The sequence below is a fragment of the Opisthocomus hoazin genome, chromosome 7 (genome assembly GCF_030867145.1).
Source record: "Opisthocomus hoazin isolate bOpiHoa1 chromosome 7, bOpiHoa1.hap1, whole genome shotgun sequence".
Taxonomy (NCBI): domain Eukaryota; kingdom Metazoa; phylum Chordata; class Aves; order Opisthocomiformes; family Opisthocomidae; genus Opisthocomus; species Opisthocomus hoazin.
This window is the reverse complement of record NC_134420.1, coordinates 26,227,205-26,239,482: the sequence shown is the minus strand read 5'-3', so window position 1 is coordinate 26,239,482 and position 12,278 is coordinate 26,227,205. Positions and strand designations below refer to the sequence as shown.

Genomic DNA, 12,278 nt, shown 5'->3' with positions numbered 1-12,278 from the left:
TTATTTTACCTGAAGCTAAGGAGAAAATTTTAAACCTTAGGAAGACATGAGAGAGGAAACATGAAATCATGCTGGAAAAAGAGGGGTGTGAAATAAAGCTGTTTTCTGTATAACAAAATGAAAGAAAAGAAGAAAAAGGCAGACTGGATCAAACTCATTCTTGATTGAACTCCCCTGAAATCAGTGGTGATTCAGGAGGATTGAATGTGTCCAATCATGTTTAGGTCTTTCAGGTCAGTGTCTTAGTGATTCAGCTGAGTCTTAAAAGACTTGCAGAAGAGAACCGGGAAGTATCTGTGATATAGCAATATCCACTCTGTCTCCTACACTGACATGCTTCAAGGGGCCATAGAAAATCCCGGCTGTGTCCCAGAGTGAAACAGTGAAACATGCAAAGAGGAGAACAATTTGCATTGTGAGAGTTTTCATTTATCTGGTCCCATGAGTAATCAGTTTGCATTGCAGGGCTGCCTCTCTAGCCCTCTTTGGCCTCCACTGTATTTAACTAAAAATAAAATAAGAGTCAAATAGATAAAAGCTTCTGGGCTTTGAAACCTCCCAGGTTTTTAGGCATTATTGCAAAGGCTCCCTAAACTGTTGTTGAGACTTTTAAAGTCCTATAGCAGTGAAAAGGGAAAACCGATTTTTAAGAATGGAGGAAAAGACACACAGCTATATAGTTGCAGTGATGGGTTTTCACTGTAAAACAGTCTTTTTAAAAAAAACCAAACACCTCAAACGGGAGCCAATCTGTGAGAAAAATAAAATGTAAGGTTAGGAAGAGAAAGCTATGAGATCTACAGTAACCCAGTTTACTGATTTTGCATGATGATTATTGTAATGCTCTATTAAGAACATAGTGCTCCTTTGTTGGTGGCAAAGATATTCAACTGAGAAAAAAAATGGTGTCATTGTACTGTATATGGGCAAGGAAAGTGTACTTCTCTTGAACTGAAGGCTCCAGTCTTCGGGGATTCAGCCAGGTGGAAAGGAATTTCAGGACAGAAAAGGCAGGGAGGGGAGCGGGAGTATATGTAGAAGCAATATAGTTCCATCAGCCCAGCCCTTCACAGCCATGTGAGGGGACACATCTGAGGCTGCAGAAGCATTTGCAGAGCAGATGTTGGTAGAGGATTTCTGACCCCAGCGGAGCTTCCTGCCCACAGTTCAGTCTGTTCTGGGACGAGGGTTTACCCTCATGTGTTTCAGTATTTTGTGGAGCTAAAACAGATTGTGTGCTTGTCTCCTGGTATCTACACTGAAATTCCCTTGGCTTCCTCTGCTGGCATTGCTGCCAAAAGGCGATCAGTCTCAGGCCCTGAAAGCATTCAGAGTTCCTGAAAAGAGAGTTAAAAGAGTTACTTCTGCATAAGGTCATCCTGGGATTTAGACCTATTTTTATTGCTGTACTCCATGCTCTGTTCCATATGGAAACTATTTGCAATTCTCTAGTGCTGATACTACCAGAAGAGACTTCCCAGCATGATTATCTGCTTGACACACCTAACTCCTCTTCATATGTTTGGAAATCTGCCATTTAATTTGCAACTGTAGAGTGGCTTGTTTACTAAAAAATGCAGAGATCTTTGTAAAGGGTTTTTCTCTCAAAAACCTCTTTAAAAGGGTGTGATGTACAGCATACATAACTGTGCTATATAAAGTGAAGCAAAGGTGCATTTTCTGAATGCATGCACGTATTTGTCAACTTGAAATAAGTCGTAAAAAGTGATCTGAATGCTCCTGATGCTGAAATTTTCTGGTGCACAGGTGAGGGGGACTTGCGATGGTTTAACTGTGCTTTAGTTGAGATTTAACTGTGATGTACTTGTGATGATTTAATTTTACTGTGATAGTTTAATCACTTGACAGCTGATAGAGTCTGTCTATATTTTCAATGCAGTGATATATACCATCACATCTCATTTTTTAGTGGCAGATGTACAGCACCAAACAAAGTGTATTAGATCATACCATATCATAAACCATATATTCGGATAAAGCCATGGCCTTTGCTGCACTGCTCCACTGCTTAGACAGTTATTCATAGACCCACAGACATCAGAGAGAGCTGAGTAGGAGTTGCCGACAGCAACTAAACTGCCAGTGATCCAGATAAGGGTCACTGGAGCTTGGAAAAGTTTCTTTGCCACCTGCCATACCTGTATGGACAGATCTTTGGAAATGGTGTAAGAGTTCTCTTTTGTAATCGAAGCCCACTGTTACAGGCAAGTGCTTCAGAGATCAGAGTGAGTATAGTCACTTTCTCCTCGTAAAATAACAAAGAGGGATCAAAGCACATGAGGCCTAAGACCTAATTACAAAAAAATAGAAAAATGAATTGCGGTTTCCAGTACAATGCCCATAAGGAAGACATGGCTGCATACACATTTGGCAAAGTTGCCTTTCAATGAGCATCCTTCAAGCCATCCCTAAGGAAAGCTGCACTGTGCATATCTACAGAGGTAGATTAGCTTTGTCATCCCTTGCTTCATCTTCTGCTTCGGATCTTACAGATGGTAGTGCTTTATGCTCAGAGGAAAATGGATAGTAAATCGAGACTAAGTAAGTATGAGATAAGCTGTAGAAAGGAAAAAATGCCTATCAAATCTCAATTTGACAAAAGACTTTTTAAGTTCTGTGGAAATAGAAAACAAAATAAATAACTCTCCATATATGTATATGTATGTCTCCATGGCCATAAAGAGAATATAGATTACTGTACTAAAATGCCAGATGGCAGATGCTTTGGTAATTAGAGCAATGCCACAGACAGACTTAAGGTCATATTTGGAAACACATTTAATAAATGTACGGTGTCTGGGGAACTGACTGTGCAGAAAGGAAATTCTTAGCATTTTAAACTACATTTTAAATCTGTACAGCAGAGGGTACTAGTGTTATTGAATTGACCATAGAGTTGATATTTTATTACTTGACAATAGAGGCTGCAGAAGCTGGATGGCATGTGTTCCATGTGTGGATTTATAAAGCTAAACCTTCATATGTCTCTAGCATAATAGACAGGTACTGAATAATAAATTACTCTAGTACGGAGTTCCAAATGGGTCTTTATGTAAAGCCCGTTAAAATATTTCCATAATGTTCTTCAAGGCTTCAAATGAATTTTCCACTGTGTTTTTGTGCTGCCTGATTTTTTTCCAGGGTATTTCCAGGGTATTTATGATTTTAAATGACCCTGAAGTTAAATGACTGCACCAAGACTTCCTAAATACTGAAGGTCTGAGCTGTGGAAAATCACCAGTATAAAAGACCTTTTTGATACATTCCTGCTGCCACTAGGAAGCTCACTGCAGTATGTTAGCCTCATGTGAAGCTCTCCAGTTGGACTTGAGGACTTGCAAGCCATTGCCTAGCATAGCTTCTGCTGATCATGGTGGCTCTTCTGAATCATCAGCTCCCCTGTACTCTAGCAGTACCAAGCTCAGTTAGTGTGGTCTTCTGCTAAATAGTGCCTGTTGCTTCATGTACTACCAAACAAGGGGGAAAAAAATTTAGTAATGTAAATAAATCCAAAATTAAATTAAATGATGGCTACAAAAGCTGAGATTTGCTCTCACTGCCTCCCAGAAAACATTCCAGAGGAATGCCAATACAGATCTTCTGTAGCTGTATATTAAATAAGATACATCTTAGACACAGAAAAATCAAACACACCAACACATATGAAAACATATCTAGAACTTTCCATCCACATCTCACAACATGGTGATCCTGTCTTCAATATCGTACACTCAGAGCAGCTAATAAGTAGTCAGTGACTGAGCTTGTACTTGAAGTATACACAGATCTGAATTTTGCAGAAACCTGAAGATTGCAGAATTCCCTGAGGATCTTTGATAGACAATAGTTCTAAGGCATATGTTTGATTGAGACATTCCTAGCACAGGACCAGGGAAAAAGGTAACCGTAAAAGCCACAGGCAATTTTGGCCTTCGGAACAAGGAAAGATCTGTTTTATGTGACTAATTTGTTGTTTGAGTCAATAACCAAAAATGGGAGGAACATAGGAAATTTAAGAAGATAAACCACAAGAATTTCTTTCAAAAACCTTTTGCAACTGAGATATGGAAGCATTTTGGTTTGGGCTGAACAATTTCTGCTGATCAGTCTCATAACTGGAAAATTTATTTGTTATATGGAAGTACTGTATTCAAGTAAAGTATTTTTATCTTTTTTTTTATCCATGAAGCGTATGTGTAGTGATAGAAAGGGAAGATTTGCTAGATAAAGGAATAGGTGAAGGTAACGTTGGGAGACACCATCTAGTGCAAGAAGTCAGAGCAGGAGGGAGGGGCCTTGCAGTGCTTGCAGCATGATTTGGCATCATCAGCTTTGTGAAGGCTGACAAAGAAGCAACCAAAGGGAGTTTATGCATGCACTGGCTGATGTTGAGGGCACTTGCTCTCTCATGACCTTTCTTATTTTTCCTATGCTTTCTTGTTCTACAAATCCCATTGTTTTCCTGGTCCTTCAGAGTATCCAGGATAGAGGAATGAGAGTGGAAAGTAGCAAAAAGAAAGGTAGAGAAACCATATGGCCTCTTGCAAAGCTGGCCTTTAATAGTGAATGGGTTTGAGGCAGAACACAGAAGATTCCTGTATCTCTACAAGCCACATGTGCTCCCGGTGCCACACCAGCCATACAAGGATAACTGGCAGCTCTGAAGCTGGACATAGGGGGCTGAGTTCTCATCTCAGTTCCAGTGAAGACAATAACATTGCACCAGTGCAATGATAAAAATAACTGGTTTGATGTGTTTCTGTATCTCTTTTATTACTTCTTAATGGAATTCATTATTCAATCCAAGTCCTTAGGGGATAAGTTTTAGAAGAATTTTTAAAAAAATGAGAAAAGAAAGAAGAAAATCTACTGCATAAAACAAACAACTAGTGACAAACAAAAATGTTAATACAATTGCATTAACTATCACAGAAGATGTTTAATTACTATTCAACAGCAAAATTCGCGGATCACAGATCTTGCCTAAGTAGCCTGGAATTGATACTAAACTCCTTGGTATAATTCTTATGACCACAACGGGCAGATTCTTCTTCCTGACAGTGTAAGAAAGATGGAAACCAGGTTTTTTTCAGCTCCTTTTTTCAGATAGTTTCACTACAGTTGGATTTTTGATGTAAGGGAACTTATATTTCAGTGATTAGTTTGAAAGTGTTTCTCCATATATTGTGTTCAGAACCTCTGAAGATCGAAGTGACCTTGACAGCCTGCAGTAAAAAGGAATGTGTGTACAGCATCCACCCCTCAACTAGTCTAGTACATTATCCTAAACCCATGAAGATGATGTTCAGATGTATGGTTGTTGGCAGAGGGAAGGAATGGAGATGAGGGCGCAATAACATCTAACTCTACAGCCACAGGGTCCTCCAGAGTCATATGGCAGAAGTACAAGCCACAGAGAGAGAAGTTGAGTGACTTGTTCAAGGTTGCAAAGCACATTAGTTTCATAAATCTTTGATAACAAGAATGATGTTTTATAAATAGCACTCACAGAGAAGATCTAACACATACAGCCCAGACTTTCCAATTCCATTCACAGATTTTTAACCATTATATTGGCTTTCTCTGCAGTAAATTATTAAAAGTGAGTTGAGAACTCTTGCTAGTTCTGAACCACTATAACGAGTTTTTAAAAAATGCAGACAGGAATTATCAAAACCACATTGGCTGAATATATAATTAGTAAAAATTCTTTCATTAAAGGAATTGCTGTGAGATGTAAATTAATGTATTTTTTCCTGTTTGTTTTTTTTTTCTTTTTTTTGAGAAAGACAGTTTTTTTTACACAGAATGAAACAATGTGGAGCCTGGAGTGGAAAACCATTGCCTTATAGTATTTTGTTTTACTGAATACATGTATTATGCATCTGGGTGCTCTAGGTTATAAATATGCTTTAAGCTTGCTGTAATTTATAAGGCTTTGCTTTTGGCTGATTTATAGGAAATTATTCATTAATCTCTACAGCAGAGGGACCTTGCACTGAGCAGCAGATTGAACATTAACTGAGGGCTGGGGGGTTTTAGAACTACCACAAATGAATCAGTACTGAAATTCTTAAAATGGTAATGATCATTTGTAGTTTAAAGGTCTTTTTTCCCCTTACAGTAAGATCTGTAGGATTTTTTTAAAGGTGCCAATAAAACTGCCAACCCTGAAGCTACAGAGATATTTTTCAACATTTAAATGCCTATTCTTATTTCTGTGTTCAGCACACATTTACTAATGAGTGTTTCTCTGCTGCTGGTGCCAAACAAAAGAATTGAGGAGGAGATATGAAATTGGATTATGCTGTTTAACGGCGGGGAAGAACTGATGCTTGGCATGTTTCTTTTGTATTTTGTTTTTTAAATTCAAAATAGGCAAGGTCTTGTCCTGGCATTTACATGATCTGCTAGATTCAGTATTAAAGGCTCTACTTCTAGTTAAACTTCGATGCAGGAATCATGTTTGTATAGACAAAGATTTTCATCCATACAAAACAAGAGTCTCCACTTGCTCTTCATATTATCTGTTGTCTTATAATATTTCAAGACGGTTAACACCTTGAATATTCTGATGATTCCTTTTTTGCCTTTTGAGGCCTTTGTCACTTCTTTCAACTCTCCCCCTGAGTTAAGTCATTTCTTTTAGGTATCCACTGTGGTTGAACTTGTTATCTGCCACCCAGCTACCTGCGTTATACACTGGAATGAGCAGGGGAAGCTAGTGTCTGGCTTTTTCTTATCTCATTGCCAATTACAGCTGACATAGCTGTACAGGGAAAAAATAATAGGTTTTCCATAGCTATTCTCACTACAGAGTTTCATGAAAATGGTAGAGTTGACTGAAAGGACTTGAGAAGTCTTTGTTTAGAGAGCACACTTAAATATTTGATATTAATTTAATGTTCCCCTTCTCCCTTCTTTCTTTCTTTCAGGCTATTCAAACTCCAGAAGGACCAACACCAAATAAATTATGAATGTTGAACAAGATGACCTTACATCCACAGCAGATAATGATAGGTCCTAGGTTTAACAGGGCCCTATTTGACCCCCTGCTTGTGGTGCTGTTGGCTCTTCAGCTTCTTGTGGTGGCTGGTCTAGTGAGGGCTCAGACTTGCCCTTCGGTTTGCTCCTGCAGCAACCAGTTCAGTAAAGTGATTTGTGTACGAAAAAATCTGAGAGACGTGCCAGACGGCATCTCCACCAACACCCGGTTACTCAATCTCCATGAGAACCAGATCCAAATCATTAAAGTTAATAGCTTCAAGCATCTGAGGCACCTAGAAATCTTGCAGCTCAGCAGGAATCACATCAGAACAATTGAAATAGGAGCTTTCAATGGTCTGGCAAATCTCAACACTTTGGAACTCTTCGACAATCGTCTGACCACTATCCCAAATGGGGCTTTTGTATACCTGTCAAAACTGAAGGAACTGTGGTTGAGAAACAACCCCATTGAGAGCATCCCTTCTTATGCTTTTAACAGAATCCCTTCTCTCCGGAGGCTGGATTTGGGGGAACTGAAAAGGCTTTCATACATCTCAGAAGGTGCCTTTGAAGGTCTGTCTAACTTGAGGTATTTGAACCTTGCCATGTGCAATCTTCGAGAGATTCCTAACCTCACCCCACTTGTAAAACTGGATGAGTTAGATCTTTCTGGGAATCACCTGACTGCCATCCGGCCAGGTTCTTTCCAAGGCTTAATGCATCTTCAGAAATTGTGGATGATACAGTCCCAGATTCAAGTGATAGAAAGGAATGCTTTTGATAACCTTCAGTCACTTGTGGAGATCAATCTGGCACACAACAATCTAACGCTACTGCCTCATGACCTTTTCACACCACTCCGCCTAGAAAGGATCCACTTGCATCACAATCCTTGGAACTGCAACTGTGACATCCTTTGGCTTAGCTGGTGGATTAAAGACAAGGCACCCTCCAATACTGCATGTTGTGCCCGTTGCCACACACCTCCCAGTTTAAAAGGAAGGTATATTGGTGAGCTGGACCTGAATTACTTCACGTGTTATGCTCCAGTCATAGTGGAGCCACCAGCAGACCTCAACGTCACAGAAGGCATGGCTGCAGAGATGAAGTGCCGGGCATCAACCTCCCTGACCTCTGTATCATGGATTACTCCTAATGGATCTGTTATGACGCATGGGGCATACAGAGTTCGGATTGCTGTGCTTAGTGATGGCACATTAAATTTTACAAAGGTAACTGTACAAGACACGGGTTTGTATACATGCATGGTGAGTAACTCTGTTGGGAATACCACAGCTTCTGCCACACTGAATGTGACAGCCCTGGATAACCCTGGTTACACGTACTTTTCAACTGTCACAGTAGAGACTGTGGAACCTTCTCAGGATGAGGCACAAACCACAGAGCAGGTTGGGCCCACACCAGTTACCAACTGGGAGACCACTAACATGACAACCTCACTCACTCCACAGAGCACAAGGTCAACAGAAAAAATGTTTACTATTCCTGTGACAGACGCAAACAACGGGATCCCGGGAATAGATGAGGTTATGAAGACTACCAAAATCATAATTGGTTGTTTTGTGGCTATTACACTCATGGCTGCTGTGATGTTGGTAATTTTCTACAAAATGAGGAAACAGCATCACCGGCAGAACCATCATGCTCCAACACGAACTGTAGAGATCATTAATGTGGATGATGAGCTGACAGGTGACACACCCATAGAGAGTCACTTGCCCATGCCAGCAATAGAGCATGAGCACCTAAATCACTATAACTCTTATAAGTCTCCTTTCAACCACACAACAACAGTTAACACAATAAATTCAATACACAGTTCAGTGCATGAACCGTTATTGATCCGAATGAACTCGAAAGACAATGTACAAGAGACTCAAATCTAAAACATTTATGACATTATGGGGTGGGGGTGGGTACAACAAAAGATGGTTTATAAAACAAATGACACAAATGACTGGGCTAAATCTACTGTTTCAAAAAAGTGTCTTTACAAAGAAAAAGAAATTTATTTATTAAAAATTCTATTGTGATCTAAAGCAGACAAAAATATGTGTATTCCTCAGAACCTGTTTTTGCTGCACTTATTTACCCTCCTCGTTCCATTTTTCCTCCCCAGCCTACCCTGATTCCCATTTGCCATATTTTTCATAAGAGATTTTGATTCCCTAAAAGAACTGGTCTAGGAAATTTTGTAAGAATTCTGTTAAACTTGGGAATTTTTATGGTGAGTTCTAGTGGTGAGATTTGGTCTATTTTGTCACTTTTTTCTTTTTTTTCTTTTGTTTTCTTATTCCCTTTTTGAAATTATTCAACAGGGAATGGAATATTAACAGCAACTTTATAAGTGAAAAAAACAAACAAGCAAAACTTTTTTTTTTCCCATGTAATGATTTTCTCTGTATTTACCAAAAAACACCATTCTGTGAAGAAATGGAAAAAAAAGTAAAAAAAAACAAACAAGAAATTAATTTACTTGTGAAAAACCTATAAAACCCATGATCTTTTAAAGAATTCTAGAACCAGAATTTGTAGTTCAAACACTAAACTAAGGTTATAAATAAAATATTGTTTTTTTCTGTACTTGGATATAGCTCATTTCTAGTGTGGTTTTAAACATCAAAAGTTTGTTAAAAATCTTATGATATTCTGCTGTGATGGTCCAAAACACAATCACTTTAAATAAAATAATAAAACCATTTTGGATCATTACTGAAGAATAGCATAGGTTTTATTTTAGTTTATGTAAGAAACATGCTGGCAAACAAGGGTGTTTGACTTTTAACGCAAGATTAAGATCATTCTCTCTAATAGTGTTTTCAATTATCTCTATCAGAGCACAAGATGTATTTCACAATGCCAGGAAAATTTTTTCAAGGAGTGTCAGTCATCGCTGAATTTATTAGACAAAGCTGAAAAGTTTGTGCTGCTTTTTGTTATTTATAACTGTCCATAAGAAAATTAACCTTTACATTACAGCTAGTGGTTTTCAGTTCTGTTGTTCTGGTACTCCTAGACATAAATATGAAACATGCTGATCTATCTACAATACCTATGATAGGAGCTGTATTGCTATGTTCAAAATTAAACCAAAATGATGCTAATGGAGTAACTCACAGGAAGAAGTCCAAGGATTTTGGTTTTAAAAAATACAAGAACAAGCTCAGCCGAATCAGAGGAGAGTATAGGTTACTGTATTTTGCACAATTGAACTCCCTGTAGAGTAACCAGTTTACATTAATTTAAACTCAAACTCATTTCTCAATAGGAAATGTACACCCTTTTATTTTCTATTTGTATACGATCTCTGGATTTATCTTACTGGTATAGGAATGGTGTATACTTTGCATGCTGAAAGCTAAAAAGAAGGCTTTGCATAAGGAAACCAGCTTCAGGACACCGTGTTTTTCCAAGTGGTATTTCTGCCAAATTAAACTACTTTGTGCATTGGCAACTGAATAGAAGCATTTTAAGACAATTTAGATGAGGAAGAAGATTCTTATATATCATCTCTGAATGTCTTTTCACCTGTTAGCTTCCTTAACCACCCTTACTGTGTGTTTTCAGGGTCCTTTGCCAGGTAAATAGTGTTCTTTGTTCTTATCAAAATCTCTTCAGAACTTTCTAGTATGCAATAGCATGCAGGATGAAGACTCCAGTTCTGTAAATTTAAGAAGGAATTTCTGCTAGGTTGAGGGGGTAAATATCTCTTGTTGGATGCACAGTTCTCAAGGTTGCAAGTGAATATTGTATTAAGAAGGCCAAGGAGCAGTGGTTTTAAACTAAAGGAGGGTAGATTTAGACTAAATGTAAGGAAGAAATTTTTTACAATAAGGGTGGTGAAACACTGGAACGGGTTGCACAGACAGGTAGCGGAGGCCCCATCCCTAGAAACGTTGAAGGCCACGTTGGACTGGGCTCTGAGCAACCTGGTCTAGTTCAAGATATCCCTGCTCACTGCAGGGGGATTGGGCTTGATGACCTCTAAAGGTCCCTTCCAACCCAAAGCATTCTATGATTCTATCATTTAAAGAGGACACAGTGGAAATAGGTGTTGATGAATCACACCCTGCAAAGAGTCAGGTAACTATAATACTGAATGAACCCAAAGTTCTATAATAATCTCAAAGAAACATTTGGTAACACATTACACTTTGATGTACTATGTGAAAAATAGTATCTACTCTAAGGGAATTTTAATAGAGGACAAAGATGGACCTGAATGTAAAATGTTGAAGTTGTGATTCCTAGCTTTGCCTGTTTCTTCAAAGTGCATTAGAGCATTCCATTGGTGATTTCTTTTCAGGATCGTGATAGAGTCTGTAGAGAAACACTGCAATTACACATTGCTGTTTGTACTTTGACCATCTAGCTAGTAACATTATCTCCGTGACTAATGCATATCTGAAAATGGAAAAAATGCTTTCCTGTAAACTTAAATCTGGGCCATCTGTAATCAACAGGTTTATGTTATGGTCATCATGGTTTTATGAACAGGTAGTTTTTAATAACTCCCAAAGTTTATGCGTAGAAGGCCTTGAAGAAAAAAATGGTATAGCTATTGCCAAGTGGGACACTGGGTCAGTGACAATCGTTATTCATCTTTGGAGTAAAACAAAATAATATCAGTGACTGTTTTAAACAATATATACATTCTTAATGAGTGTTAATCCAGTTTTATTGGCTAATCAAAATAATCAGACACTCCTGTTTACTCATAATAAGGATAAAGAAAAAGTGTTTTCGTGTGTTTGGTTGAGTGAGTATATACATATTATGTTGAAACCGTATTAGTTATGGTTTTCCCAGCCTCTTCCATATCCTTCTTGGAACCACAGAGATAATTTCTGACTCCTTCCTACTTTCATAAAACATCCAGTACTTTTGCAGATTAATTAAATTCCAGAGTTAGAGAACATCACAGTTTAAATTATGAACTTCAGCTCTGCAATAAAGTGAAAGGAGTGCTGTGCTCTCTTGTTTTGGTTCTCAAATCATGTGCCACTGCAGCCTGGTACTGCTCCAGAGACTACAATATTAAGAGTGAAGCCTGGGTCTCCTATACAGCAAAACACAACTGATAGAAAGCTGTAATGAAATTTCTCTTGCAGGTAACCACATTGTAGATGATGTGTGATGTAAAAAAATCGTGCAAAAAAATGTCGTCTTGATTATGATCTGTCACTTTCCAGTGGGCTCACGAGAAGGGATGTATTATTCTTCAGTTCAGTTGATGGAGTTTGAAGATG

General features: G+C 38.4%; 1 protein-coding gene across 25 annotated transcripts in view; it reads left to right on the top strand.

Annotated features, from left to right (window-relative positions):
• LRRC4C (leucine rich repeat containing 4C) overlaps positions 1–9,577 on the top strand; it is a 566,727-nt gene extending 557,150 nt beyond the window's left edge. For all 25 annotated transcript variants that reach the window (XM_075426769.1, XM_075426770.1, XM_075426771.1 and 22 more), the window contains one exon: positions 6,957–9,577. In XM_075426769.1, the coding sequence (XP_075282884.1) occupies positions 6,999–8,915 (1,917 nt within the window). In that variant the 5' untranslated portion in view covers positions 6,957–6,998 and the 3' untranslated portion in view covers positions 8,916–9,577. The remainder of the gene's footprint in view (positions 1–6,956) is intronic.
• Positions 9,578–12,278: the final 2,701 nt, after the last annotated feature.